We start from the raw sequence: 25,584 nt of genomic DNA, 5'->3' as shown, positions 1-25,584 counted from the left end.
CAAGCCAGCCACAAACCCCAGACTGCGAGGATGGAAAAGAGTCATCGAATGTCTCGTCTCTCGGTGCATCCAAGGCTTGGGCCGAGAGATTCCATATTCCCCGGAAACCCTGACCTGTACAGGCCCGTCGACACCAATGCCACATGCAGCCCATACCTCCGGGAATGCGTCATGGCGATGGAGGATTGTTGTGATGAGGTTCGCAATCAATTAACCAGATTTCTCTTGGTTATTGATTGAATAATTCCTGGTAGGCGCATGAGGCCCAGGAGATTATTCGGCAGGGTACCTATGATCTACCCCGCATGTCGAAAGTACTCGATAGCGAACGGGTACGTCCGCTCCCGACTTGGTTATGACGTCTCCGTGATAACTCGCGCCGCGTACCGCAGGTCTTCTTGCTCATAGATGAGAGCACGGTTCGTAGATACAAAGCGGATTTGACAGACGAGATTGAGCCGCAGATCAACGAATTGCTTTCTCGCGCTGAGAAGGGCCTACAGCTCTTGCTCAAGAAAGAAAGTATGCTCCAAACCAAGGTTGGTATCCAAAGCTTGGAGGCAATGGTGCACTGAGCTTCTTGTCCAGGTTGAAGCGTCACAGTCTCGTCCGACTTCCCGAGCGGCGGCGAATACGACAGGGATGAACAAGCTCGACGTCCGGCGAATGCAGATGCTCTCTCGACAACGCCAGAAGCTTGAAGAAGAAGCGGCTGCATTGCAGGCTGAGGTCGACGCCATGGTGGGCAGCTGAGTAATTACCGTGTCGTTTTGAACTGACGTGGTTTCCTCTGTAGGAGCTCGCAGCGATGAAGAAGTGATCAATATTCGATGATACCCTGCCACTTTGTTGTACACCAAGGCGCTGTATTATTAGTATTCCCTCACATCTTTCCAGTTTCAGTTCAATGCTGAGCTGCGCATTGACACGTCGTAGGCTTGGCAAAACCCCCGGATGGTGTCGCGGAGGCTATATTCTCGGCTCTTCGAGTACCTAGAGTGAAAGGACCCCGCAAGAGCAGCGCTACTGCCCGCGACGACTTTTCGGGAGTCGTTGGTTTACTCTACTCTACACTTACGCTATGCTGTCGCCCATACAACGGTCCCCAACAAGCAACACTCATAACATACACGACGGCGCGGTACTACAACTACACGCTAGCATTTCCTCACATCATCTCCAGCTCTCCAATAACGATCGCCTCGACGTAGTCCCCGATCTCAAGCTTGCTTGGTCCCTTCTCCGTCCTCGGAGGTAGCGCAATCAGACCGTTCGCGCCCTTTAGACTAGCAACTCTACTTGACCTCTGTCCCCCTGTACTGTACGCCCTGAACCCATCCGGCGTGGCCTTGATCATAGCCCGGTGATACTCCGGTCTAGGATCCAGTCGCAAGGACTCTTGAATCTTGGATGGCAGTCAGTAAGTAATTCCCGAGTAGGGAGTACGCGAGTACGTACCTGTACTCGCACGCTGGGCAAGCGGCAGCGATCTTGTGGCCATCCGCCCAGCTTCCTGAGGGCAGGGATGACGAAGACGTGGAAAGTAACGAGCGCGCTCGCGGGGTTGCCAGGAAGAGCGAAGAGCGGCACACGCTCCGTCCGCCCTTCAGAAGTCGGGATCGTGGCGAAGGTAGTGGGTTTGCCGGGCTTGACTCTGACGCGGCCGAAGTGTACCGTTCCGCCCAAGTGGTGCTCTATGACGGGCTTCAGCAGATCGCCGACTCCCATGGACGTGCCTCCTGTTGTAAGGATGAGGTCTGCGTAGTCTAAGCCCCTACGCAATGCCGTGATGTGCGCTTCGAGGCTGTCGCTCTAGTCAGTTCTCGGATGCAGTGGGCGGAGGGGAAGAGATACCCACTTGTCTGGTACAATCCCGAGGTCCATGACCTCGTATCCGAGCCCTTCCAGTGCTGCTTGCAATGACGGCCGGTTTGTGTCCCAAATGCCTCCCCATCCGTCACTCGGCAGCGGACTGGGTGATTGCACGTCCAATAGTTCGTTCCCAGTGCTCAGAAGTGCTACCACCGGCTTCCGGAACGCTCTGACCTATAGAACAAATCAGTGCAAGGTCTCACTCATAGGGATCGCAACGCACCGTTCTCCTGCCCACAAACGCGAGCGTGCCGACCTCGCCGCCTGCACTGTTCACAACAGTGCCGCGCTCCAGCACGAGCTCTCCCTGGCGAACGTCCGAGCCTGGCTCGCGTACGTTCTCTCCACGAGGTATCTGCGCGAGTGTCTCAACCTCCTTCTCTTCCACCTCGTCGCCCGTGGGGGACTTCTGTGTGCTGTAGAGTCGGGTATCTTCGACCATGATGACCGCATCCGACCCGGCCGGGAGTGGGCCTCCTGTGTTGATGCGGAAGATCGTACCGGGCGGGAGGGGCTGGGATAGATTGTGCGTGCGTGAGGCAAGAACCTTGTAGATACCGGGTGGGTCGGTAGCTGGGCCCGAGACAGATTAGTCGTGTGGGGCGTGTGGTACCTGTGGGGGAAGGCTCACATCGAAGGGCGTATCCATCGACATTGGTGCTTAACGTCGCCGGAACATCCTGGGGAGCATACACATCCTCTGCAATCACAAATCCTCTCAGTTTGGGCGTAACCTGCCATTCAAAAGTGAGTCCCCTTCGTCGATTGGGCTACAACCAATTGTACACTCACCGGCTCTGCATATACAGGCAAGGGTTGAATTTCACGCAAAATAGTGAGGATCGCCTCCGAGACCGTGACTAAAGGATACGGTGACTCCCGGAGGCGGGTATGAGCTGGAGGACGACGCACGACGTTTAGCTCGGGGCTCAACCTGCTTCCAATAGGGCCTACCTGGCAGTGTCGGGTCCTGTGAGAGCACACTGCGTGGCTTCGGTGTGCTGTGTCCGTGGCCATGGTCATGGTAGTGGTGATGATGGGCGCCTCTGGAGTTGATAGAACCTGGGGAAGCTATGGGCGGGTCTGGGGAAGGTGCTAAACCAACGGATGGCGCACGACCTATTGACGGCGCCCGTGCTATCGAGCCTTCCGATATCACAGGGCTGCCTCCGCCTATGCGAACACCCTCGGCAGCGAGAGAGGCATGCACGTGCTGTCCCTTGCCTCCGCGAATAAGCTCGATGGCGTGATTCATGACTCCAGCTTGAAGGAGTGCGTTGATATTCTCCATGACAGCTTTGGCACTCCCTGGCAATGTTGTGATAAGGGTGTTCTTGATCGTGCCCGCGACCGGGCGTGAGAGGGCAGCGAGGGGAGTCGCTTGAAGGGATGCAGAGAGCAGCAGGTGCACAATTCCAGCCGCTTCGCGCTCAAGGAGTGGTTTGATTGCCTAACCATCGCATCACATATCAATGTAGATTGGACGTCCAGTACGCGGGCAAGTACTTGCCTCTGGCGTCCTGTCGCGGACACCGAAACCTGTCCCGCCCGTGGTCACGATCCAGTCGATATCGCCTTGATCGCACCACGCGAGGATGACACTACGGATGCGGATCTCATCGTCCGGCACGATCTGCAGATGTGTGCAGACGTAACCGTTCTGAGTGAGGAGGCCTTGGATAACCGGGCCGGAGCTATCTGCAGAAGGGTCAAGCGACGCTGTGTCGCTCACTGCAAGCCTATATTTTAGTACAAGACGGTCTTCTGGTTGGTTGGAGTCATTTAGGACTCGCACCTGTTAAAATGGCTACACGCGCCGCCGACATGGTGGTGGTACGAGACTAGGAAAGCGCATCGCACGCAGCAATGCTTCCCGCACGTCATCTTCGGGCCGCTCCTAAACACGGTCAAGCGCGGACATCCTGGTACCATTCGTGCATGGTGTGTAAGCGGGAGTAGTCGGAATCTGAGGGCGTTGGACGCAGCGGCTTCATGGGCTACTCAGGCTCTAGCGAGACGTTGACATCGGACACGGCTGAGGTCGGTCGGATGTTGCGGTATACCACAGGTCCGGTCCGGACTTCCGACGAGGCTCCCCTTGGACGGAACTCGCGAAGATGCGTCGGCCAGGATGCGGCGTTGTCGCTTGTTCTTTGACAAGAAACCGTCCGAGAAGGTCCGAAGTGTCTGAGACGTCGGACCTTCTGACCAGGCTGTGGGAGGACAAGACGGCGGACGCGTTCGGCGTTGCGCACAAAAGGTCTGAAGCTGGCCTATCGAGAGAGACGGCAATCACGCGCAGCGCAGGCATTGGTCCAGCCTTCGGGCATGTCTTCCCACCATAAGTGCCGTTGTAAGGCGAATGAGCCTGTCAGAAGGTTAAAGCCAAATGCACGGAGAATCAGTTGACTTCGGAGTGTTCCCAGACCGGAAGAGGCGCCGTAACTTGCAGAACGCAGAACGTCGGAGTACCACAATTCGCGCTGTCCAGGTCTGAGTTTGCGGAGGGCTAGGCCGACAAGGTACGGCAATGACCTCGGAACTGCCGTATTTATGGATAGCTGTTGGTGGCGAGGTGGACATGTGGAACGGAGCTGAGCCGCTCGGTCAAGGGTACCGCGAGCCTCGCGAGACATCTGGCCAGGAACGAGAGCTCGGTGTCGCCGGTCGCGAGAAGAGCATTACGGGAAGCAGGTCATGAGCACAGTCAGACGGTGCCCAAGTGCTCGGCTGTAGAAGGACGGCGGACGGAGTGATGGCGTGTAAACAGGGACGAGCGTAGCGAGTGATACGAGCATCCATAAGTGGCTCTCCGACGAGCTCTCCGTTTGGGAATTTTCGTAATTCTCGCTCCCGCCACTTACATGTCTCCTCCACTCGGTGCTATAAAGGCACGCGTCCTCTCTAGCCGTCTCCACCCGCCGTCTCTCCTTCGGACGTCCTCCATCTCCATCTCCCTTGCCCGCCCTCGTATCCAACTCTCGCGTCCCCTGCAACCCCTCCGCTCTCTTCACGTCACCGCTGCCACGTCTCAAGCAGTCATGTCCGCCATGCCCATCTCTGTCACGTCGAAAGCTATGCCCGAGTGCTGGGGCCACCGTGGAGTGTGTCATGGATCCAACCTCTCCTGTTCGCATTCTTGACCTGCGTTCGTATACGCAACCCATAACAGGCCTCTGCCAGCTTCCCCGAGAACACGCTCGCCAGCTTCGAAGCCGCCATCCGCGACGGCGCCGAGGGCATTGAGAGCGGTATTTCGCCAGCGCGTTCCCGTTCCCCCGTTTGAGTCCGTGACACCCATGAGCAGACGTCCACGTTTCTGTAGATGACGTGGTCATCATGTTCCACGACCCTTGTGAGCACCCCCTTTCATTGCTCATCGCGTGCATGACGTGTCTCACGCGTCCACTCGTTTCAGCTGTGGACCGGGTAACGGATGGCTCAGGTAAGGACCTCTTGCGGAGTGTACCAGTGGTCGCTTACGACTCCTGCATTTCTAGGGTTGATCCGCGAGAAGCTCTGGTACGGGGAGGGAGGAATGCAGGAGCTCCGGACGGTGAAGGAGCCAAAACAGTCGCTGGCGACTTTCGAGGAGACTGTCCAGCTGCTCATGAAGGTGCGCTCACCCCGCGTCATTTCCTTCCCCATGTAAACCGACGAACCTCCGCAGCCTGAAAACCGTCACGTCAAGTTCAACGTCGACGTGAAGGTCCAGAACAAGCCCGCGCATCTCTTCGCGCTGATGCACAAGGTCATCTCCGCGCAGCCCGAATGGGAGACCACGCTTGCACCGCGTATTCTCCTTGGGCTCTGGCACCCGAGCTTCCTCCCGCACGCGAAGACGCACCTGCCGTACTGCCGGCGGTCGTACATCGGCCAGGATATCGCCGTTGCGCGCAAGTACTTCTGGGACTCCTGCGACGTGTTCTCCATCAAGTTCTCTACGCTGGCGATGGCGGACGGAGCCAAGTTCCGTAAGGACTGCAAGGCTGCAGGGAAGAAGGTTATGGCGTGGACGGTGAACAATCCCGAACATATGGTCGAGGTGCGCGTTTCCCCTTCAGCGTCATCGCTCATAGACGCAGGGTATGGCTGACCGTGACCGTGTTCGCGCAGGCGGTCCGGTGGGGAATTGACGTGATCATTACGGACGTGACGAAGACCTGGTTGGACCTCCGCGGCGCGCTTCAAGGTCTGTATCCCCACTATGCTTTTGTTTTTCGCACTCAATTTGACGAGTTGAGTGCAGTCGACTACGACAAGATTGCCGCGCAATACAGCCGGATGTTCTACTGGACGACCCTGGAGTTCTACACTCCCATGCAGATTTATCAGCGCCGCAAGGACCACAGCTACCTTGAGGGCTACGCCGGTCCGTTCCGTAAGATGGATATGGTGGAGCCCCTTCCCCTTGTTGCATCGTCATGAGACGATCTTCGTGCATTCGTGCATGGTCATATGGATCGACACGACAGACGGGTCCAGTATAGAGTCTCCCGCTGCATATCTGTCTCCATCATGTTTACCTTTTGGGTTTTAGGTTGATGCTGTCGTCCCCTTTCGTCTTACCTATTTCGTACTACCACATATAGAGTGACGGGTACTTCCCGTGCATCCAGTCCTACTATTCCGCCCCATACATCACTAGAGCCGAGTGTTCTGAACTTCGCACCTCTGGATAATTCGCGTACTACCTGCATCACCTCACCTGTAATTACCTGTGCTTGCCACTGAAGGGACTCTTCGGATAGATCGTCTCCTTCCTCCCCAATCTTGCTGAAGCTCTTCGTCAGAGCCGTCCAACCTAGCCAAATACTTGCAAACGCGTTTGCCTCACGAAACCTGGTGCCACCACAAGCTGTGCCCGATATCGCCGAGAAACATAGCGGGCCTGAAACTGCAAGCGATGAGTAAGTAGCTACGAAACGTCCTTGCACATAACCACCTCCACTTCTTCTGGAACTTGGACTCATTCACCTCGTTCTTCCCTCTCTTTCTCTCTTTGAATCTCACACTGTCTCCGAGTCTTCGCGACCTCTGTCACCCATGACCCACATCGGGAGCCGCCGCCACGACATCTTCCGGCGGAGCAGGCTGTCCACCGGGCCCGGGGAGCGTTGGCGACGCGGCCGACAGCACACCGCGCGGCCCATCGGCAGCGACCATGGCGTGCAACATGCAGTGAGCAACCCACTCGAAGAACCGTGGGGCAGCGGTGAGCGTGAGTCCTGCCTTAGCGGCATCCGGTCGGTATATGCTGTAATGTGCCTCGTCGCGTCTCAGTCTGCCAAAGCAGAACTTGAACTCTATCGAAACTCTCGCAGCGGCAGTTCGAGAGTCTGATACGGTGAGAACGTTAACAGTGGCACGTTCGTCGCGCTTACGCACGCCGCGGCGGGGACGCAAGGAGACTGGCTGAGTCTCTGCAGATCTGCGGAAAGACGAGCCGTTGACGTGAGGGGTCCCGGGTGACACCGCCCGCTTGACAAACCCACCGTGGACCGTGGCGGGTGCAGCTCTAGAGTCCGAATGGTGGTCCCTGGGTGCACTACTTATATATGTTCCCTCCCGCCACCGCTGGCACGCTTCGAATACGCCTCCTCCGTATTCTGTCCACTTGGTCTGTTTCTGCTGCTCGTCCGCATATACCTTCTTCTACTCCTTGGCTGAGTCGCTGCGGTCTGTTCAATTTGTGTCGTGCTCCGAATATGTCGTCATCATCAACGAGGAAGTTGCCGGAGTGCTGGGGCCATAGAGGAGTGAGTTATTCAGTACGCTTCTTGGTCGCTATACCTCCTGATCCCGCAATTCAGGCCTCAGCAGTGTTCCCAGAGAACACGCTCGCGAGCTTTGAGCGCGCCATACGAGACGGCGCAGAGGGTATTGAGAGCGGTACGTGACGCGGCGCCGCTGAGCGCTCAGGATAAATGCCGGACGCTGACGCAAAGTTCTTGCCGTGGTCAGATGTGCACGTCTCGCGAGATGATGTAGTGCTTATGTTCCACGACCCAAGTGCGTTCTCACCGTCTCCGCATCGCCGCGAGTACGTGTGCTTACTTCTACACGCAGCACTGGAGAGGACAACGAATGGCAAGGGTCAGTCTTTCAGACAGGCCGTCAGGAACTTGCGTATTAAACTTCTCTTGCAGGAAAGATCAAGGAGCAGAATTGGTATGGCTCGGACGGCATGCAACACCTCCGAACGACGGCCAAACCAGAACAATCCATTCCTACCTTTGCGGAGACTGTCGAACTGCTTATGAGGGTATGTTCCGAAGTCTTTTAAGTTTTGAGTTAACGGAATGCTAACTCGATATGCCATTGTATACGCAGCCAGAGAACCGACATGCGACCTTCAACGTCGACGTGAAGGTGTTCAGCGAGCCGCTGCACCTGTTCACCTTGATGCACGAAACTATCGCTGAGCAGCCAAATTGGGAAACGGACCTAGCGCCGCGTATACTGCTTGGCCTGTGGCATCCGCGGTTCATTCCGTACGCGAAGAACATCTTGCCGTACTGCAAGCGGTCGTTCATCGGCGTGAGCACGAGTATCGCGAGGGAGTTCTTCTGGGATAGCTGCGAAGTCTTCTCGATCAACTTCTACGTGCTCGCGAGTTGGGACGGGCAGAGGTAAGTGTGTTCGGGACGGTGACGCACGATGCGATGTTTATTAATATGGATTGACCGTCGAACACAGGTTCCTCCAAGAGTGCAAAGAGGCAGGGAAGAGGGTGATGGCTTGGACCGTGAATGAGCCCGTGCAGATGATCGAGGCAACCCGATGGGGCGTGGACGTGGTCCTCACGGACAAGACAAAGACCTGGCTTGACCTGCGAGAGACTCTCAGGAGTACGTACTGTTCTCAAGGCGGACCCATGTGGACCGAAGACACTGACCTCCTTCCGCAGCGGATTACGACAAGATCCTCGCCGAGCACAGCAGCCTGTTCCTGTGGACGTCGCCGCGGTACTACTTTCCTCTGCGGAAGTTTTGGCAGAGACTGGTTTTATCGATCCTGCAGAAGGAAGGAGGGCCGTTGAAGAAGTCAGATGAGTATCGTGTGGAAGGAGGCGCCGCACTAGCTGCTACCGGGACCGTGAAAGCTTGATAGGGCGTGACTCGCGTGGGTTCAGGGTTGTATGAAAGGCTAAGTCTGATGCTGTACGGTAGACGATCTCATAGCTATAGATGTACTTGTACGCAGACGAGCTGCAGAGGCGTTGCATACAGGTTGTAGAACATGCACGGCGGCCAGACAGCGGGCGGGGAGAGCGCGACAAACACGCGACAACAGACGCGGGCAGGAGCAGCAGAAGCCACTGACGGCGGACGGCGCTCTGTCTCCCGTCGACCCCACCAGGCTGCCCTGATAACCACTCCTGCCCTCGCTGACAGTGACTCGTCTCCTGGGTCCGGACGCCTACGCGTCCGACAATCCTCCCAGCCATGTACACTCCTTCAAATCGCCGCGGCCACCGCAAGCGACTCTCCGCCCTCCGTCTCTCCTCGGACACCACCGTGTCTACTCTTCCTCTCTACACCTCCCCGCCCGACCAACGGCACCCAGACCTCCCAGAGATCCCCTCAGACCAGCCCCCAGCCTACCCGGACAGTGCAGAGGAGGCCGACGAAGACACAGATTCGAGCGACTGCGACTCTTCGAGTGGAATTCTTCACGTTCCCAGTCCGCCTCCAAGCCTCCCTGTTTCTCCTCGGCGCGCACGTCGTTCTCAGGCATCCTCTCGCAGCAACCACAGAAGGCAGCAAAGCGTCGCAAACCCAAACGATCCTTATCTCGACTCTCTTCTAGCACGCAGCGTCCACGCGCTCGAGATGTCCAACGCGCTCCTCCAGTCGAGCATGTCCACCCAAACAAGTCTATCGGCTGTCCTTGCGGACGACTCCGTCGCAGATCGCCACCTGGAAGAACACGCGCAGCGTCTCAACTCGCGGATCCGGAGTAACAGAGATACCCACGAAGCTTGGATGGACGATTTGGATGAGATCACCCGTCGTGTAGACGGCCTCGTACGGGGCGAGGATGACTCGGAGAGTGAACAAGGTTCTCGCGCAGCAGATGGGCCTATAAGCCAGAGCCTCCCGACCACCTCGGGCTTTTCAGAGCGCATGCAGCAGAGGAGTCAGCGCCGCAGAGCGTCCCAGGACTTCAGGCAGCACCATCCCTCGCAGTCGACCACCAACTTGCAGCTCTCTGTGCACGATCGGAGTCACTTCGTCTCACCTGCCCCTCGCGCACTCACCATGTACATCGACTCCTCTGAAGCGGCCGACCTGATCAACCTTCCGTCAACGCTTGGTGTACGCGCTCCCTCCCGTCCCCCACCAACACCGCTCCCTAACCAGGGAGGGTTCGCGCATACACCGAGTACATCAGAACAGGAGCTAGTTCCCGCCACAACGTCCGCAGAGCACCACAGCAAAGCGGCGGAAATGCTTGCTTCGTACGTCATGCCTAGATTTACCTCAGCTTCCTCCTCTCCACCCTCTTCGAGTCTCCGCCGCCGTTCGTCTAGCGGCAGCGCGAAGACGGTCAAGAGGCCTCGCGTGTCTAAGTCCCCGCCGCCTGCGCTGCGCTTGGATGCATCCTCTAGTTCTTCTCCTACCATCCGCCGCTCACGCTCTACTACACCCATACACGGATCTCCCGCACTTCGCCAACCTCGTCCCCTAACTCCTCCTATCGAGGAGCTCTCCACGTCATCCACATCCTCTGACTCCGCTACCCTCCATGTTGACCGCACTGTCGAGTCTCTCCGCCAAATCCTTGAGAAGCAGCGCTCTGCCTCCCAATCTTCAGGCAAGGGCAAGGCGCCATCCACACAGTCGGTGCCACCTCTGCCCAGACCGTCCTTGTTATCCCCGTCCATTGCACCCCCGGTGTCTGGGACATCCAACGCGACCGCCTCGATATCTAGACTGTTCACGAAGCCACGGCACACCACTTCTACCCGCGCGCCATCTCCTCCCAAACAGTCGTCCATGAAGAACCGGTCCGCCGGTCCTTCAACACCAATCACTCCGGTCGGGCCATCACCATCGCCGTCTCTCCTGAGCGTGCCTAGTCTGTTTGGACTAGGAGAGCGAACCAGGAGCGGCGGATCGTCAGGCGCGTCCACGCCCAAACGCATATCCTTCGCCGAGCCTGCCGAGTCGTACTCGAGTACCAAGCCAGAAGGCTCCTCGTCTAAATTCCGTGCCACAAAGACACGCTCCAAGTCCAAGTCGAGCAGGGACCGCGGCGGGACCTCGAAGGGCAAGGGGAAGGGCAAAGACGACGATAGTGACGCGGACAGGGGTGGCTGGTGGACGACGTGGTTGCTCGGCGCGGCTGGGGCGGAAGGGGCGACCATAGGGCGGGCGCGCACGGAGGAGAGGTTTGCGTATGCGAGCGCGAGGGGCGTGTCGTCTGGCGGGATGTGGGCGATGAGGCCTGGGTTTGGCGGCACTATGGACGAGTGGGGTGCATAGTGGCTGTTTGTATGGTGGCGAGCATACTGTTGGCTCCAGGTGAGTTTTCTGTGTCCGTCTGTCGTTTGGGACGAGAGTGTTGAAGCGTCTATTCTCAGCAGCCTTGTCATTCTGGAGGTGTTATAGGATCGGATAACTTATACGTTAATCCCACTGACGAATTATGATGCTGCTGACGCTTTACGACCATCTCTCGCTATCTATCTATATCACTTCTATCTCCCGTTGTTCCTCTCGTCTCACTTTGGCCTGCGCCGTCCAGAACAACATCTTTCTACCCCGTATTTCCTTCCACATCTGCATCTTCACTTCATCTCAAGCACATCCTGTATCACTTCACGCGCAATAAACACCTTGCCTGGCCACGATCATTATAGCATTTACACGCATACCCTTCCACGTTCATTGTTTCCTGCTCTTCTCCTGCACGTTCAGATATACCCTGCACACTGCGCCTGCACGCATACCGAACGTATATAACCCAGCCGTCACACGCGCATGTAGAGTAGTACGAGTACCCTCTTGCATGCCAATGCATCTGCATCTGTCGTCGTCACACCATGCCCACTGGTCTGAATGCACGCAACAACTTGTATCTTGGCGACCACCGATAACTGTAGATGGTGCGCAATGCAAGTAACACTACAACACAAGCTCCTCGACCTGGTACAGCCCCACGGCCATCCCAGCCTGCTCGTGCGCCATTTTCCTCTTCCGCCGCCAGTCCTTCCCGCTGTCGTTGGCCTTCGCCCCGCCGTCCTTCGCCTCAGCCTGCGCCTTCGCCTTCGCGGCGGCAGCCCGCGCGAACGGCTCCAGCGGCCCGCAGAGCAGCTCCAGCTCGCTCGCACGCGCCAGCGCGGGCTGGATGTGTCCCGCGAGCGTGCGCAGGAGGCGGTGCGCGGGCGTATGTGCGAGGAGCGCGAGGAAGGAGGCGTCAAGGAGCGTTTGCACGAACGCCAGGACTTTGTCCAGTGGGGGTGGTTCGGACGCCTCGGTGACGGGGGGAGTGGCGGAGAGCAGCGCGTCGCCCTCGGTATGTTGCACGATCCACTTGTCGAGGACCTCGAGGATGACGGTCAGGTCTGCAGCGTCGGCGAGGTGCTTGTGGAGCGCGGTGCGCTGGAGGGCGGGCGTGTAGGGGTAGACGACGCATTGGGCGAGGAACATCGGGAGCGTCGGCGTCGAGGCGGATGCTGGCGCCGAGTCGACATCCATCGCGTTTTCGTCGGATACTGAGGTACGGTGGTGTGCAGCCACAACCTGTGTGAGGAGTGCCATGACGTCGGCCTCAGGCAGGTCGCTTACTGTGCGCATCGCGAGTGCAACTGCGTCCTACAGAGAAATGATTTAGGACATATAGACCAGAACTGTCGGCTAGTACAAGAGCTTACCCAGTCGTTCCGCGCAGCCAGCGCAGGCAGGACTCCGCCTTCAACCATTGACGAACTGACCGTCCGGCTCTCCAGCAGATGCCTCAAGATCTTCGCAGAGTACGCGCCCGCGCTCTGCGTCTTCCCGTGCGCAGAGGAACCCTGAGTGTTTGCAGGTGCATGCAACACTAGCTCCAGAACGCCCTGCACGAAGGGGTACTCCAGAGGCGTACTCTGCTCTTCGCCCTGAGCGGCACCCTTTCCCTTGCCCTGCTGCTGGACATACTCGAAAAAGACAGTCTCCGCCCGGATCGTGCTACCGTTCGCACTGCCGTCGACAGCCGTCTTCATCTCGGCCAGTGCCTTACGCGCCGCTGTGCTCATTTCGGGTGCGCAACGGGCAGGCTGGGCCTGACCTCGACCGGACTTCATGGAGACCCAACGTGCGCCGGCGTTTGCCTTGCCCATTGCGGCAGCGATGGTTGCGATGACGGGGACGGTCAGCGGGACGACGAGAACCGTGGAGCGTGCGGCGTTGCCTGTCTCTGCTTGCTGGTGGTCCCGGTCGGGCGACGGCAGGAGGACGAGTATTATATTCAGGTTGACTGCGCTAGCCTTGGAGAACGCACTCGACGTGGAGCGGGTAGTCGAAGATGCTACGAGCCGGAGCATGGCGCCTTGCTTCTTCGGCCGGGGGAGAGTGGAAGGGACAGAGATAGTTTGTTGTGCAAGGAGGACGCCGTAGCGCAGATCCCATAGCAGAAGAACAATCTCTGGGACAGACCCTGTGGTGACGGCGGACAGAAGGACGTGGGAAGAGGTGAGTGCAGCGAGGGAGACTTCGGATGCTCGTGCAGCGTTGATGAAGGTGAGGCCTTGTAGACGCAGAGGCTCGGCAGCCTCGCTGACAGTTAATGAAGAGGATGGTGAGGTTGTCAGGGAAAGAGCGATCCAAGAACCTGAGGGAACTGAAGACACCATATGAGCAATTGCATTCAGATGGATCCTGAGCAAACCTACCAAGGATGCTGATGAAGCCAGCGTCGCTACATGATAGGTCGAGTATCTCCTGTATATATGGATTATCACTCAAGCCAAGTAGAGGTCAGGAAGAGTACTCACAGTCTCTTCCGTTGGTACTACGCATTCGCCGAGGTACGTTACGTTCTCCTCAGCAACACCGACAACACTCACCCTTAGCACGTCCCCGCTCCGAAGGAACGACACGGAGACGGCTCTGTATGATGATGTTGTGTACGAAGGGAGGAAGGAACATGACGCGGCGGGGAAGAGGAAGTGTTTCACCAAGGTGCTAGGCTGGTTATTTTGGGGAGTGCAAGTTCGTTGTACTTCGAGCTCCGCATCCGCGACGGACACTTCGCCTGTCGCACTCACAAGTACAACGTGCGAAGGCAGATAGTCTGGCGCGTGTATATGTGCGACGGGGTGAGGTGCCTTAAAAGCGAAGCGAGGTCACGAAATGGTCATGCGGAGAAAATATGGCGATACGCACTACTGCAACCCTTTTCTTCTTGTCGCTCTCGGTGCTGGTAGACATACCACCCGCAAGAGATTCCTCCCATGCTAGCACAGTTTTCCCCTTCCCTTCTGGCTGCATATCCGGCCCAGACTCGAGGATGGCATATGTCGTGCATGTACGGACTCCGCCCTTGGCTGGACTTGTGCGCGTTGCGGGAGGACACGAGAAGGACGTAGAAGGTCCAAGAGTATGCGATGCAGCAGGGTGCAACGTCGACGTCTACTGGCATGTTGAGACTTGTCGAGGCAAGAGAGGAATATGGTACGTACATCGAGAATATGGACACCATCTCCCTGGACGGCTATCGTGACGAACGGGTCCGCATCGCTGCCAGATGGTAACGAGACATAGAGCGGCGTTGCTCTGCGTTTCTTGTAGGCAGACGACTCGGGATAGGACGAGAGGAGGAAGGGCTCTGAGACGGTGGCTGCACTCATCGCTAAGTGCAAGACGCGAGATCCAATTTTTCGACCAAGTACAGACAACACTAGACTAGGGTTAGGGTTCCTATGCCCACCCGGTAGTTCTCCTTACAGCATCGTACAAGCTTCTGCGCATTCGCAACATTCTCTGCGTGCCCCCGGACGATATCGAGAAGATTATGAAGCACACCGGAAAGCCTTCCGTCTTGACTTGATACCATGCTGCAGAGAGACAACACCTCCACCTCGAGGTTCTGACACTCGTCCTCCAACCCGCCTGCAGCAATGTTAATGTCGGCGAAATGACGGCTTCCAGTTCCCTACTCACCAAGTTGATCTAAGACTGCATTGTACTGCTGAACTTCGGTGGTATCGTCCAAGGGTAAAGATGTCAGTCGTAGGCCTGCAGTGGTTGCCTCACCAACGACTCTCTCGAGCGAAATAAATCGCCGAATCATGCTAGCTACTTCCCCGGCGACCTTCGGGAGATGATGCAATTGCCTTCGTGAACGAGGGAAAGACGCACCTTGTGATCGCTTAACTCGTCATAGAAGTCAAGCATCCGCTCCCCCTCATATCGTGTACGGCTGTCTGCGATGTCCGCCTCCTCTGCAGCCAGCTCCTTTCTCCGTGCCTTGAGGGCAGCCTGCGCAGCATTATCAGATCTCCTCAACTCTTCCTCCATGCCAGACGTCATGTACGCCCATGCGCAAGACTGCGCTGCGAGTTGTAGTGCATCCGGAGTCTCCGAGCTGGACAGTGCATCCGGAGCCTGTGGACGAGTCTACAACGTGTCACAGACGTGTCAGGACAGATACATGCTTCAGAAAGCCTGCTCACATGCACCTTTGGCGCGCTGGAGAGAGGCGCAGAAGAGGATGTACTCTTTCCGGCACCGAGATGTGTTCCCTTCACCGTGGTTGTGGCTCTCACGCGCGTGGCTGGTTCGACGCGCGCGCGCGATTGAGATGCTTTGACCGTCGCAGCATCTGGCACCTTTGATCGTGTTGACTTGGTCTGAACGGACGTCCGAGATGTGGTTGAACTTGCAGTGGAGGCCTTTACGCTCGATATAGCTGGCTTGGCGCGAGAACCGGCGGCAGATGACGCGTCGAGCGGCCGCGCAGGCCCCGGGGCAGCTTTGCCTTGTTCACGAAACATGACGTTACACGCATGCTAACTGGAGGGGAAGAGAGAGCATACCGCGAGGAGGCTTGATGGAGGAGGACATGGTGGCGAAACACGGGACGGAAGGGCCTCGGAGGCGGACGCTGACGATGTCGCTTCAGACTCCGACCTCGTGCCACAGTCTGTCCTGATTCGTGCGCGCGTGCACTTCTCGCTCGCCTTCTCTTGTTTTCTGCTTTGCCTGCTGCCCCCATCGCCCCCATCGCCCCGTCTTCCTCCATCGTCGTCGGCGACGAGGCACCCCGCCATGTCTCTCCTGGCAACCATCATCAAGCCTCTCGTCTACGTCTCTCTCCCCGTCTTCGCCCTCAAGACGCTTGCGGACGCCAACCCCATCGCACGTTACTATGTCCGCATCGGTCTCTACCTCTCCACCCTCGGAGTCTGCTCCATATGGGGCGTGATTTGTTCGATTGGCATGGGCCTTACAGGCCGCCGGTTCGACGTGTTCTACGTCGTCGCGCGGAGCTTCTACTACCTCGCGAGTCGTGTTATCGACATCCGTCTTGTGGTGGATGGAGAGGAGCACCTCGAGACGCGCCCGTCCGTGCTGGTGGGCAACCATCAGAGCATGCTCGACATTCTGTACTTGGGGAGGTGCGTTCGCTCTGTGCACGTCGCATTCCCGACCCTCAGCCCTAACGCGCCTTCGTCCCGCGGTCTGGATATCCTCCTTCCTAATCTTGCACACGCATCCTGTAATCATATGCATGCACTTCAACCGATAGGATCTTCCCCCGCCGAGCATCCATCATGGCCAAGAAGGAGCTCCAGTGGTCTCCGTTGCTCGGTCAATTCATGACCCTCGCCGGTGCCGTCTTCGTCGACCGCGGCAACAACGCCCGCGCCGTCCGCTCGCTCACTGCAGCGGGCGAGATTATGAAGGAGCGTCATAGCTCTCTCTGGCTCTTCCCAGAAGGCACGCGGTCGATGCGCCCGTACTCAGACATGCTCCCCTTCAAGAAGGGTGCATTCCATACCGCGATCCAGGCCCAAGTGCCCATCGTCCCGGTCGTCTGCGAGAACTACTGGAGGTTGTATAGGAAAGGTGTCTTCGAGAGCGGTACCTTGAAGGTTAAGGGTACGTCATATCATTTGCAACCTTTCTGCATCCTTGTTTGACGTCCCGGATAGTGCTGCCGCCAATCCCCACCACCGGGCTGACTGCTGCGGATGTGCCTGCACTCGCCGTCCGTGTGCACGACATGATGGTGGAGGCTCTGCGCGAGATTTCCGTTCCCCCACCCCCGGGTATGGAACCCAAGCCAAGTCAACCCGCGGCGACCCCAAGCACCCTCACTGTCGCTCCACCCACGCCTGCCCCGGCTGCGCCGACACCAAAAGAGCCCGAGCAACCGAGGACGGAGAGCCGCGCGTCGACGAACACGTCAGAAAACTCGGTGACGTCTTCGCCTGTGCTCAGCCATAGCAGGATGGAGGGCAGTGAATACGGGACGGAGACTGAGGAGGATGACGGGATGGTGCTTGTTGGACGTCCGAGTCAGGGTCATTGATCCCTTAGAGGTTTGATCCTAGAATGGAGCTCATGGGCACGCAGCGAGACATTGATTGCTTCATTAATGGGATAATGGAAGCGTGCCAAGCTATCCTGGAGGCATTCCGTCGCTCTGTATACACCGTTTTACATACCCAAGTTGACCAGTAAGTGCATCGTATATGCCTGCATTTTACCCTCGAACTGTGGTATCTTCTCGTTGGGCAGGTTTTTTGGAGTTAACCTAATGTAAGTACGAGTAGGAGGTGGATGTCTTCAGCATCTATGGGCTATCCGTCCTACTTTCTGCTCCGATCCAGAGGATTGTCGCTTTAGTCGCTCTCTTTCGTTCATATGTACCATAATCCTTTGGGTCATCGTAAGTTCAACGTTAGCGCTGTATGTCAATGTGGTTAAGCTGGTAGATCTCATAGTAAGGTACATAGGCGTGTTTCTCACCGCAAACAGAGAGTCAGAATTGATCATGCAGGACGAGACATATTTTGACCTCAGTCCCTCGATTCGCAAAGCGGTGCGGCCCGACGCAGTCAGGTAAGTCGGACAGACTCCAGCAGAGTCATGGTTGGGAACCGCCCACAATGTACACTTCCACGGCGCTTGTGCATTATGCCACACCCCTCGTTCTGCCACCACCACCACCTCATCGTCTAACCATCCGACATGTCCACTACAGACGAAGATGTCAATCCTTACGACCTCCTAGGCATTTCTATAGAGGCCACGGAGCAGGAGATCAAGACAGCCTACAGGCAGAGGTCGTTGAAGGTCCATCCTGACCGAGTAAGTCTTCACAGTGTCACCTACGTCGCAGCGCTGTTGAGAATAACATAGTTGTCTGTAGAACCGCGGTAATCCGGATGCAGGTTAGTACATCCTCTCATGCATTGTCCGGTGATGATGCTAACTCGCTCTGCAGCACGAAAGTTCCATGAGCTCCATCAAGCGCAAGAGCTGCTGCTCGACCCGCTCCGGCGTATGGCGCTAGATGCCAAGCTGCGCATCAAGGAGGCCAGGAAAGCAAGGTATGCATCCTACGATGCGAAGCGCAAGACCATGGTGGAGGACCTTGAGGAGCGCGAACGGACACTCAAGAAGGCGCGGGTGGAGAAGGAAGCAGAGAAGAAGGCGCGATGGCATGAGAACGAGCGGATCATGGAGGAAGGGAGACGGCTGAGGGAGGAGCGTGAGCGGGAGTTGCAGCGGAAGGAACGCGAGCGCGAAGAGCTGTCGAAGAAGGCACAACAGGCAACGAGCACTGGGATGGAGCCCCCAGCATTAGGTGGGTATTCAAGAATGCGCAAGCTTGAATCCTCTCTGACCATACGACCAATAGGTCTCTTGGACACCACTGTCCGCGTCAAGTTCTCTTTATCTGCACACCCCACTGTCACTGACGCGTCGAGTCTGAGTACACTCCTCGCTCCATTCGGTCCTCTTGACGACGCCTCTATCGTGCTGTCACTGAAGCCTGCTCCCCCAAAGAAACCCAAGCGTGTCACCGCACTCGTGCCCTTCAAGCAGATCGGAGGCGCATTCGCGGCGGTGTGCGCCAGCGGCCGCCCTGAAAGTGGCCTAGGAGATATCGAAGTTGATTGGGCGGAAGGGAAGGAACCGGAGCTCATAGGTTGGTTGAAGAAGATGGGACAGCTGGGTGGCGACGGTGCTGCTACAAAGAACGCCAACCTCCCCAAGCAGAATCCCAACTCACTGCGAACACCCGCAACCGTCGACTCCAGGTCTGCAACTGATACGACCACCGCTCCCCCACCTACACAGGAAACGTCATTTTCGTCGTTCCCTTCGACATTCGTACGTGTTCACGTTTGCACACACATAACTCCGCTGACATTTTCCCTTCAGCCTGACTTAAGCGCGGTCCCGCCACAGCCTAGCGCACCGACTGAAGTCCCCGGCCTTGACTATGAATCGCTGACGCTCATGCGCATGAGGCAGGCGGAGAGAGCAAGGCTTGAGCGCGAGATCCGGGAGCGCGAAGCACAAGAAGAGTAAGCCCTGCAGGAGGAATGTCATGGCTAGAATCTTTTGTATGTGATACACATTTTGATCTGCGTCTTCGACTGAGTGATGACAGAAGGCATACAATATGGAAGAATCAACACTACGGATACGGTTTTCGTTGCGGGGCACACTACACGCTCTTCGCCGCGCCTTTCCTTGCCTCCCACCACTCCTCTTCCTTCGGGCGCAGCGGTCCGGGGAAGAACACAGGCAACAAAGCCAGCCCAACTCCATCCTCGACCTCCTCCGCCGCCATCAGCGCCGTCATGACCTTGTCGGCATGCACGACTGTCTTCTGTTCCGCGCACTTGAAGCCGAGGCCTACCGCGCCGCGCCACGTCCTAGCCAGGTATGTGGCATGGGCAGTACCGAGGGCGCACACGCCCAACACGCACCATGCATCGACTGCTGAGAGCGTGGTGAATGTAAGGAGGAGGACAGCCCACGCCATGAGGAGCAGCGTGACCAAGACGCTCGCCACGATACCGAGACGGCCCGTGCGTGCGGCTGCGATGTCCTCCAGCTTCACGCCACCGGGCTCCGTAACGACGACTATGGCGTCACTGCTCCCGTTTCCGCTCGTGACACACACGACCTCGCGTTGCTTGACGGGGCGTGCTGAGGAGAGCTCCTGCTTCCTCTGGAAGGCCAGAGTAATGCCGCTCAGCACGGAAAGTTGCAATCCGGCTCTGACGAGTCGGGACACGCTCTGCGACGCCCCAACCCATTCAAACATCGACGCCCCCACGACCTGCACCAGCATGATTGCGGGCGCGCTCCATCCAACGAGGTCACCCCCTGTCAATGGCACGCCGGGGGGTTGCGATGTGTACAAGAAGGTGAGCGTGAGGCCGCGGCTGGTGGGCTTGCTGGCGTGGCTCTGGAGGAGGTGTTCGATGGTGGCGGAGCGGTTCGTCCGCGCGTAGCCAGTCTTGACATTGATGACAGTGGATGGCCAGTCGTGCGCGGGAGGCGCGTTCTTCCGCGTGAGAAGCGACACGAGGAAACGGGGCCACTCCAGGCAGAATACGCCCGAGCCTGGGATGGCTTGCGCGCGCTGCATGATGTCGGGGGTAAGGGATAGATAGAGGGCGAGCACAACGCCTGGGTTGACATCCTGCACGAGGGCCTTCAGCGAGTCCATGGTGGTTTGTGGTAAAGAGACGTCAGGGGACCCCGTTGGGTTTAAGGTGTATCTGGAGTGGTCAGAGCCTTACAGCCCTTTGCATATTAGTCTGGAATTCGCGACGCGCGAATCTTTATTTGTTCCGAACAAATATTGCCTTAACGGGTAAGGGAAAACAGCCGGTGGCACGAGCCAGTGTGTCCCCAGCCCCGATCCTGCTGCATATCTGAGGCTCTTGCTGCTCAGAAGTGACACACAATTGCACCCTGACCTTCCTAGATTCAATTTCGTGCCAAAATCCGCCCATGAAGTCCTCCAGGAAAACACGCGAGGTTTAGGTTGTTACCTGTTAAGGCAATGTTTGTTCGGGACAAACAAAGATCCGCGCGTCGCGAATTCCAGACTAATATGCAAAGGGCTGTAACCTTGTTCTCTCTTTATCTCACCCTGGGCGTCAACGCAACCGTAGAAATGTTGTCATTGTCATCGACTCGAGCTGTCTATGACAACAGTGATTGTTCTGCCTGAACAAGTCACCCGAATGACAAGTGTGCTCCATGGCGAAGCTCGGTCGATATGGGTCATCAGACTTGCTTCCGAGTGCACTGCCTGATGCCTTCCGTGCATCCCGAGTGCTATTCTCTCACGATTCGCTCACAAGCGGCGTCGAAAAGGTCGACGCGTATAGCCCCCAAGTAGGGCTATGCAGATCGAGGATAGACTCTACAGTAGATCTGTAGGTCATCCGTCTACTTCTGTAATGCGCCGAAGGGGCGTGTGTCCCACATTGTATCATATTTTCCGGGTACGAGTATGAGACGATCTCCTTCTGATAGATAGTAACCTGATAACATGCCTGTATACTACGCACACATGGGTCGTCTAAGAGACGCGGAGGCGGTTCAATGTACTCGTACAAGCCTCGAGGACACCAAATGTCGATTGATAAATTGCATTGCTGTACTAGCTGTCGTAGCCGGGGGCGACATGCAGGAGGGTCTCATACGCCCTTCCCAGCCTTCCATTCGTCGAAAGACTTCTTTACCTATTAATTGGGAATATATTTCAGTGCTCGCCCCAGTAGGACCTATCACAGCAACACTCACCTTCGCGGTGAAGTCTGCGTCTTGTAAGACCTTGAACCCCAGCGCTGCGAGACCGGCTGCAACCTTCAGGGTCGCCTCATGTGCCTCCTGCGTCGCCACCGATTTGGTAAACTGTGGCGTATGGTTGGCCCCGTTGGGCTCGGTAGGAATGGCGTAGGCTGGGTGCAATGCAGGCAGTGCTAGATGGCGGAGCACACTGGGTGAGACAGAGGACTGGCGAGAAGCTAGTAGCGGCTAGACTCACCATAAGTCACGTTGCCCTGGTAGAGAACACAGTTCGTAAGTGTCTTGACCAAGTGAGAACACAGCCTGAGCTCACAAAGTCCGTCGAATAAATGGCTCCGTTACTTCTGTCCGTGCGCATCCCATACATGTCACTGACGAGCCTGGCATATTCTCGACCTGTGTAGAAGTGGTGTGATCAGGTACAGCAGAAGATCGATAAGGGGTATAGATATACAATACCTAGGACTTGGTTGTTCCGGACTTCGTAATAGGGTGCGCCCACCGCTACTTCGATCTTGCATGCCGTCGCCAATGCCGCAGCGCTGCACGAGCCCTGTCAGGTACAGAAGCCTTTCTCTTTAGAATTATACGACTCACTCGAAGCACGCTCTCACACGCTCACGCAGTGCATCGAGTTCTTGGTATGTAGGCGCGCGGATCATGTACCGCAACTTAGCATAGTCAGGAATGACTGGAAGGAGGTATGGAAGCGTCAATACACACGCAGACTCGGGGGGTTTGTGACATACTGTTCGGTACCCATTCGCGTCCTACAATGATGCCATGTACACGGCAGTCTGGCTTAATCTGCTGCCGCAGTGCGGATATACTCGCATACGCGACAAATGCAGCATCTAGGGCGTTCTGCGCTTCCCAAGGAGCGTAGCCCGCGTGAGCCCTGGTAACACAGCGTTAAACCTGACAGGACAGCGCAGATTGCGATGCTATGCGTACCCGTGACCATAGAATTCAACTTCTATCGGTTGTAAGGCAGCGCCCTGCCATAGACCGCTAATATTGTCTGGACCAGCCGTGGGATGACTCCTGCGCGGCAGAACGAGGTTAACGAATCTGTGCACTTCACGAGACCATACTCACATGATGCAAGCGTCCATCTCTTTGTACGCGCCTCGCTCTAGAAGGGTTATCTTCCCTCCGCCTGCCTCCTCTGCAGGCGTTCCCAAGAGAAGAATTGTGCCAGGCATGTCGTGCTTCTGCAGCGCTGCTTTGATCGCAAGCGATACCGCAACACCGGACATGGCTATGAGGTTGTGACCACATGCATGGCCGATGCCAGGAAGGGCGTCCATTTCCGAGTTGACGCCAATAACCCGTGTTTCGCCCGTGTTTGCATTCCTGTGCTTCTCTGAGGGTCTATGCGTGAACTCTGCACGCCAGGCAGTTTCGAGACCTAGGTAGTGGGGCGTGACTTTGAAGCCATGTGAAGTCATGAACTTCGTGAGCCTGTCATGTGCGTATCTGAACGCCAAGTAAGGGAGTATACCATATAGAAGTGAGCGGGACGACCGTACTTCTCCTCATACATGATCTCCGGATGGTCTAGACCAGCCAACTGTCAGTCATTGGACGGAATCTCAGAATGACGGATACTCACGCCATATATCGAGACTCAGCTCTCTCAGCTCGGCAGAGAGGTCCTTCAACTCGGCCTGAATGGTCTGTAGGACTTCAGGCGAGATACCTTGGTCCTCACTGTACTCCGGCAATATCTCCGTCTGGAAGCTACCGATTGTACTCTTGTCGTAGTTGAAGTCATACCAGCCATGTCCGTAATGAACATAGGACGGCTGCAGGTCAGCATGAAAATTGAGCGCTCAGCCTGAAAGTGTGTCCCGCATGCGTACCAGTTCAGCATCGCCTTCCTGACGTGTTAGCTGAGCGGCCTTGGCCGTCCTGGAAGCATATCTCTTGCGGAGCCCGAATAAAGTGGTCCAGCAGCCAGCCTGGACGTCCGCGTTATCGACAACGTTCTTAGGTGACACCTGTTGTGACATGTTGGCTCGGTGCTAGTGGTAATATCGCCGGAGGTGGTTGACGTTGGCGGTGTGATGAGGGAGGTCCCTTCGACCTTCGGGAGACATATCAACAATTTGTGGGCGCCGCAAGCTCCGCGCGGACTTGACCGGCTGGTCGTCTGGCGACGGACTTCAGATGACCAACGTTCCGCGCAGACCGTAGGAACACAGGAACGACACTTGCCTTCTTCGTACGCAGTGCGTGCACCGGGAGGGTCCCCTTTCCGAATTCTGAAGCAGGAGGCGAGCCTCGTATGGCACAAGATGGGGCCTGGGCAAGCTCTGGTTATTCCGCCCATGGTCCAAAGTGCCCTGGTTGAACGTTCAAGTGGTGGATGCCGCATGAATGCCATCTGTGGGCGGCAGTGCTAGTAGGTGCTAACCTAGATCCGACATCGGACTCGGATGGTCGGAAACCTGCATCGCGAACAACTCTAGAGCGGTCAACTTGGTGAAACGAGGATCTGCTTCTTCCATCCACCGCTTGTAGAGGATTCCACGTCGATTTCAGTATGGAGAGTTTGAGTAAGTAACGGTTAAGTTGAAGTCGCAAATCGGGTATAAGCGCTCAGCGCGCCTACCGCAGCGGAGTCAGTAAAACTGATCAAGCTCCAATTAGGTCTATTCAACATCGGCACTCGGCTCGCACCGTAGCCCGAGTGACTTGGTTACCTCTTCTACAGTCCATTCGCGAACTATTCGTCATTCGATACAGTGCTTGAGTACGATGGTCAAGAAGATATTGATGTTGCATGGGTAGGAAAGGTTCTCTGGACAATCCAACCTCGTCTGAAGACTGGGTTTTCAGGTACGCCCAAAACGCAAACATCTTCAACAAGAGAGTAAGCCCCAATCAATGTGGCTTGGAATGCAAACATGATACTGATCGAGCTGGCAGATGGGAGCTCTCCGCAAAGCATGCGGAAAGGACATAGACTTTGGTACACCCATGTGCTTATCTATGCTGTCGAGTCTCATCGCTGAGGACGGCCTCTCCGACAGTCTTCATAGATGCGTGCCATGTATTGACACCCGTAGACCTCGCCGAAGCCTTCCGGTCCACTGAGTCGGAGTCCTCCTCTCTTAACGACCTTGGCGCACAAGAGGCATCCACCGACTCTGATCCCGCACTCGCACCCAGAGGCTGGTGGAAGGCCGACGCGGCGCGCACAAAGACGATCGGGATAGAAGACTCGATCCTGCAGCTCCGCGATGTCCTCATCAAGGACCGCTATGACGGTATCTTCGGGTTCAGGTTAGCACACGGTGATATGTGTACTGTATGCGCATACTGGCCGCTGACTTGTTACACCAAGCCAGGGTGCAGCCATGGCTGCGTTCATGGCAGCCTTAGTGAGCACTTTCGCAGTGCGTGCATACTGCCTGAGGACTCATCCTGCACGTTGGTAGCTCGAGAAGCCGGAATCCTACCCGCCTTTCTTGATTGATGGGAAGCCTCCACACCCGCCTGTGTGAGTAGTCACAGTGTCATGCACTGGCAGCGCATGAATGCCCCTAACACGTTGCTTCTCTATAGGACATTTTGCGTAGCCGCTGCAGGCTTCCGACCGAAGAGCCCGCTCTGCGACTCGATCCTTCTGCCGACATACAGTGCTTTACAAAACTGTTTCCAGAAATTGTGCTCTGGCGCTATTTTAATAATATCTCCGTAACGCGTAACCCTATTAACATGATTCAATTTGCGTTCAATTGCAGTGTTTCTTGGCTTTCCAACGATATATAATATGTGCGATTTCGATAACTTTGGACCGAGATAATATTCAATCTTTGACCACACCTCCTGGAAACAGTTCTGTAACGGGCACTGATCCTTGATCCAATCCAATATTCTAGTACTTTGTGTAGCCCCCCTTGGCCTCCAACACAGCCTT

The 25,584-nt window shown here is 56.6% G+C and overlaps 12 protein-coding genes across 12 annotated transcripts in view; 7 read left to right on the top strand and 5 right to left on the bottom strand.

Annotated features, from left to right (window-relative positions):
* The first annotated feature begins 13 nt into the window (after window positions 1–13).
* Window positions 14–925, top strand: L226DRAFT_608154 (uncharacterized protein). Its single transcript, XM_067685890.1, has 5 exons — window positions 14–198; window positions 255–332; window positions 393–539; window positions 589–741; window positions 797–925. Exons 1-5 carry the CDS (start codon window positions 31–33, stop codon window positions 818–820), a joined length of 570 nt encoding a protein of 189 aa, XP_067541386.1. The 5' UTR covers window positions 14–30; the 3' UTR covers window positions 821–925.
* A 7-nt stretch (window positions 926–932) lies between these two features.
* On the bottom strand, window positions 933–3,840 carry L226DRAFT_529269 (uncharacterized protein). Its single transcript, XM_067679568.1, has 9 exons — window positions 3,668–3,840; window positions 3,383–3,603; window positions 2,827–3,322; window positions 2,665–2,768; window positions 2,504–2,606; window positions 2,096–2,445; window positions 1,859–2,046; window positions 1,459–1,804; window positions 933–1,405 (listed from the first exon to the last, which is right to left on the bottom strand). The coding sequence occupies exons 1-9, from the start codon at window positions 3,696–3,698 to the stop codon at window positions 1,169–1,171; spliced, it is 2,076 nt and encodes a 691-aa protein (XP_067541385.1). The 5' UTR covers window positions 3,699–3,840; the 3' UTR covers window positions 933–1,168.
* A 1,073-nt stretch (window positions 3,841–4,913) lies between these two features.
* L226DRAFT_542115 (PLC-like phosphodiesterase) lies at window positions 4,914–6,300 on the top strand (the record flags this gene model as incomplete). Its single annotated transcript, XM_067682106.1, has 8 exons — window positions 4,914–4,976; window positions 5,045–5,123; window positions 5,180–5,227; window positions 5,291–5,317; window positions 5,373–5,488; window positions 5,543–5,917; window positions 5,989–6,064; window positions 6,122–6,300. The coding sequence occupies 8 exons, from the start codon at window positions 4,914–4,916 to the stop codon at window positions 6,298–6,300; spliced, it is 963 nt and encodes a 320-aa protein (XP_067541384.1).
* Window positions 6,301–7,580: 1,280 nt separating this feature from the next.
* L226DRAFT_453300 (PLC-like phosphodiesterase) lies at window positions 7,581–8,982 on the top strand (the record flags this gene model as incomplete). Its single annotated transcript, XM_067675116.1, has 8 exons — window positions 7,581–7,631; window positions 7,686–7,764; window positions 7,837–7,884; window positions 7,942–7,968; window positions 8,022–8,137; window positions 8,206–8,504; window positions 8,572–8,723; window positions 8,783–8,982. The coding sequence occupies 8 exons, from the start codon at window positions 7,581–7,583 to the stop codon at window positions 8,980–8,982; spliced, it is 972 nt and encodes a 323-aa protein (XP_067541383.1).
* Window positions 8,945–11,714, top strand: L226DRAFT_121005 (uncharacterized protein). The gene is made up of 2 exons (XM_067672199.1): window positions 8,945–11,402; window positions 11,462–11,714. Exon 1 carries the CDS (start codon window positions 9,321–9,323, stop codon window positions 11,361–11,363), a length of 2,043 nt encoding a protein of 680 aa, XP_067541382.1. The 5' UTR covers window positions 8,945–9,320; the 3' UTR covers window positions 11,364–11,402; window positions 11,462–11,714.
* L226DRAFT_549593 (uncharacterized protein) lies at window positions 11,556–14,710 on the bottom strand (the record flags this gene model as incomplete). The annotated part of the gene is made up of 6 exons (XM_067682692.1): window positions 11,556–12,695; window positions 12,755–13,701; window positions 13,754–13,802; window positions 13,856–14,188; window positions 14,247–14,492; window positions 14,543–14,710. 6 exons carry the CDS (start codon window positions 14,708–14,710, stop codon window positions 12,006–12,008), a joined length of 2,433 nt encoding a protein of 810 aa, XP_067541381.1. The 3' UTR covers window positions 11,556–12,005.
* Window positions 14,699–15,161, bottom strand: L226DRAFT_529266 (uncharacterized protein). Its single transcript, XM_067679567.1, has 2 exons — window positions 15,024–15,161; window positions 14,699–14,972 (listed from the first exon to the last, which is right to left on the bottom strand). Exons 1-2 carry the CDS (start codon window positions 15,151–15,153, stop codon window positions 14,761–14,763), a joined length of 342 nt encoding a protein of 113 aa, XP_067541380.1. The 5' UTR covers window positions 15,154–15,161; the 3' UTR covers window positions 14,699–14,760.
* A 741-nt stretch (window positions 15,162–15,902) lies between these two features.
* L226DRAFT_529265 (1-acylglycerol-3-phosphate O) lies at window positions 15,903–17,856 on the top strand. The gene is made up of 3 exons (XM_067679566.1): window positions 15,903–16,480; window positions 16,612–16,964; window positions 17,018–17,856. Exons 1-3 carry the CDS (start codon window positions 16,131–16,133, stop codon window positions 17,395–17,397), a joined length of 1,083 nt encoding a protein of 360 aa, XP_067541379.1. The 5' UTR covers window positions 15,903–16,130; the 3' UTR covers window positions 17,398–17,856.
* Window positions 17,857–18,014: 158 nt separating this feature from the next.
* L226DRAFT_120908 (DnaJ-domain-containing protein) lies at window positions 18,015–19,502 on the top strand. Its single transcript, XM_067672198.1, has 6 exons — window positions 18,015–18,179; window positions 18,241–18,262; window positions 18,316–18,678; window positions 18,733–19,208; window positions 19,260–19,444; window positions 19,492–19,502. The coding sequence occupies exons 1-5, from the start codon at window positions 18,060–18,062 to the stop codon at window positions 19,407–19,409; spliced, it is 1,131 nt and encodes a 376-aa protein (XP_067541378.1). The 5' UTR covers window positions 18,015–18,059; the 3' UTR covers window positions 19,410–19,444; window positions 19,492–19,502.
* On the bottom strand, window positions 19,492–20,627 carry L226DRAFT_529264 (uncharacterized protein). Its single transcript, XM_067679565.1, has one exon. It carries the CDS (start codon window positions 20,560–20,562, stop codon window positions 19,549–19,551), a length of 1,014 nt encoding a protein of 337 aa, XP_067541377.1. The 5' UTR covers window positions 20,563–20,627; the 3' UTR covers window positions 19,492–19,548.
* A 696-nt stretch (window positions 20,628–21,323) lies between these two features.
* L226DRAFT_529263 (amidohydrolase) lies at window positions 21,324–24,026 on the bottom strand. Its single transcript, XM_067679564.1, has 13 exons — window positions 23,877–24,026; window positions 23,522–23,811; window positions 23,272–23,464; window positions 23,189–23,216; window positions 22,755–23,135; window positions 22,611–22,700; window positions 22,406–22,554; window positions 22,254–22,347; window positions 22,116–22,198; window positions 21,970–22,052; window positions 21,895–21,910; window positions 21,651–21,829; window positions 21,324–21,589 (listed from the first exon to the last, which is right to left on the bottom strand). The coding sequence occupies exons 2-13, from the start codon at window positions 23,669–23,671 to the stop codon at window positions 21,545–21,547; spliced, it is 1,491 nt and encodes a 496-aa protein (XP_067541376.1). The 5' UTR covers window positions 23,672–23,811; window positions 23,877–24,026; the 3' UTR covers window positions 21,324–21,544.
* Window positions 24,027–24,419: 393 nt separating this feature from the next.
* L226DRAFT_542108 (FSH1-domain-containing protein) overlaps window positions 24,420–25,584 on the top strand; it is a gene marked incomplete at both ends in the record, with an annotated part of 2,788 nt that continues 1,623 nt past the window's right edge. The window contains 6 exons of the mRNA XM_067682105.1: window positions 24,420–24,448; window positions 24,501–24,534; window positions 24,591–24,633; window positions 24,695–24,972; window positions 25,103–25,164; window positions 25,230–25,303. Of these exons, the coding sequence (XP_067541375.1) occupies window positions 24,420–24,448; window positions 24,501–24,534; window positions 24,591–24,633; window positions 24,695–24,972; window positions 25,103–25,164; window positions 25,230–25,303 (520 nt within the window). The remainder of the gene's footprint in view (window positions 24,449–24,500; window positions 24,535–24,590; window positions 24,634–24,694; window positions 24,973–25,102; window positions 25,165–25,229; window positions 25,304–25,584) is intronic.

Source organism: Lentinus tigrinus (assembly GCF_003813185.1).
Source record: "Lentinus tigrinus ALCF2SS1-7 unplaced genomic scaffold L226scaffold_2, whole genome shotgun sequence".
Lineage (NCBI taxonomy): Eukaryota > Fungi > Basidiomycota > Agaricomycetes > Polyporales > Polyporaceae > Lentinus > Lentinus tigrinus.
This window is presented reverse-complemented; position numbering and strand designations above follow the sequence as displayed.

Excerpts from the sequence above, each read along its gene's own strand:
- L226DRAFT_608154 (XM_067685890.1), top strand. The coding sequence starts at position 31 with ATGGAAAAGAGTCATCGAATGTCTCGTCTCTCGGTGCATCCAAGGCTT. Across the intron at positions 199-254 it reads TGGAGGATTGTTGTGATGAG|GCGCATGAGGCCCAGGAGAT; the intron begins GTTCGCAATCAA and ends AATTCCTGGTAG. Across the intron at positions 742-796 it reads AGGCTGAGGTCGACGCCATG|GAGCTCGCAGCGATGAAGAA; the intron begins GTGGGCAGCTGA and ends TTTCCTCTGTAG.
- L226DRAFT_529269 (XM_067679568.1), bottom strand. The coding sequence starts at position 3,698 with ATGTCGGCGGCGCGTGTAGCCATTTTAACAG. Across the intron at positions 2,047-2,095 it reads CGTTTGTGGGCAGGAGAACG|GTCAGAGCGTTCCGGAAGCC; the intron begins GTGCGTTGCGAT and ends TTTGTTCTATAG. Across the intron at positions 1,805-1,858 it reads CTCGGGATTGTACCAGACAA|CCTCGAAGCGCACATCACGG; the intron begins GTGGGTATCTCT and ends CTAGAGCGACAG.
- L226DRAFT_121005 (XM_067672199.1), top strand. The coding sequence starts at position 9,321 with ATGTACACTCCTTCAAATCGCCGCGGCCACCGCAAGCGACTCTCCGCC.
- L226DRAFT_529266 (XM_067679567.1), bottom strand. The coding sequence starts at position 15,153 with ATGATTCGGCGATTTATTTCGCTCGAGAGAGTCGTTGGTGAGGCAACC. Across the intron at positions 14,973-15,023 it reads TGCAGTCTTAGATCAACTTG|GCGGGTTGGAGGACGAGTGT; the intron begins GTGAGTAGGGAA and ends ACATTGCTGCAG.
- L226DRAFT_529265 (XM_067679566.1), top strand. The coding sequence starts at position 16,131 with ATGTCTCTCCTGGCAACCATCATCAAGCCTCTCGTCTACGTCTCTCTC. Across the intron at positions 16,481-16,611 it reads GACATTCTGTACTTGGGGAG|GATCTTCCCCCGCCGAGCAT; the intron begins GTGCGTTCGCTC and ends TTCAACCGATAG. Across the intron at positions 16,965-17,017 it reads CGGTACCTTGAAGGTTAAGG|TGCTGCCGCCAATCCCCACC; the intron begins GTACGTCATATC and ends CGTCCCGGATAG.
- L226DRAFT_120908 (XM_067672198.1), top strand. The coding sequence starts at position 18,060 with ATGTCCACTACAGACGAAGATGTCAATCCTTACGACCTCCTAGGCATT. Across the intron at positions 18,180-18,240 it reads TGAAGGTCCATCCTGACCGA|AACCGCGGTAATCCGGATGC; the intron begins GTAAGTCTTCAC and ends AGTTGTCTGTAG. Across the intron at positions 18,679-18,732 it reads GATGGAGCCCCCAGCATTAG|GTCTCTTGGACACCACTGTC; the intron begins GTGGGTATTCAA and ends TACGACCAATAG.
- L226DRAFT_529264 (XM_067679565.1), bottom strand. The coding sequence starts at position 20,562 with ATGGACTCGCTGAAGGCCCTCGTGCAGGATGTCAACCCAGGCGTTGTG.
- L226DRAFT_529263 (XM_067679564.1), bottom strand. The coding sequence starts at position 23,671 with ATGTCACAACAGGTGTCACCTAAGAACGTTGTCGATAACGCGGACGTC. Across the intron at positions 23,217-23,271 it reads GCTGAGTCTCGATATATGGC|ACCATCCGGAGATCATGTAT; the intron begins GTGAGTATCCGT and ends TGGCTGGTCTAG. Across the intron at positions 22,053-22,115 it reads CCGGAACAACCAAGTCCTAG|GTCGAGAATATGCCAGGCTC; the intron begins GTATTGTATATC and ends ACTTCTACACAG.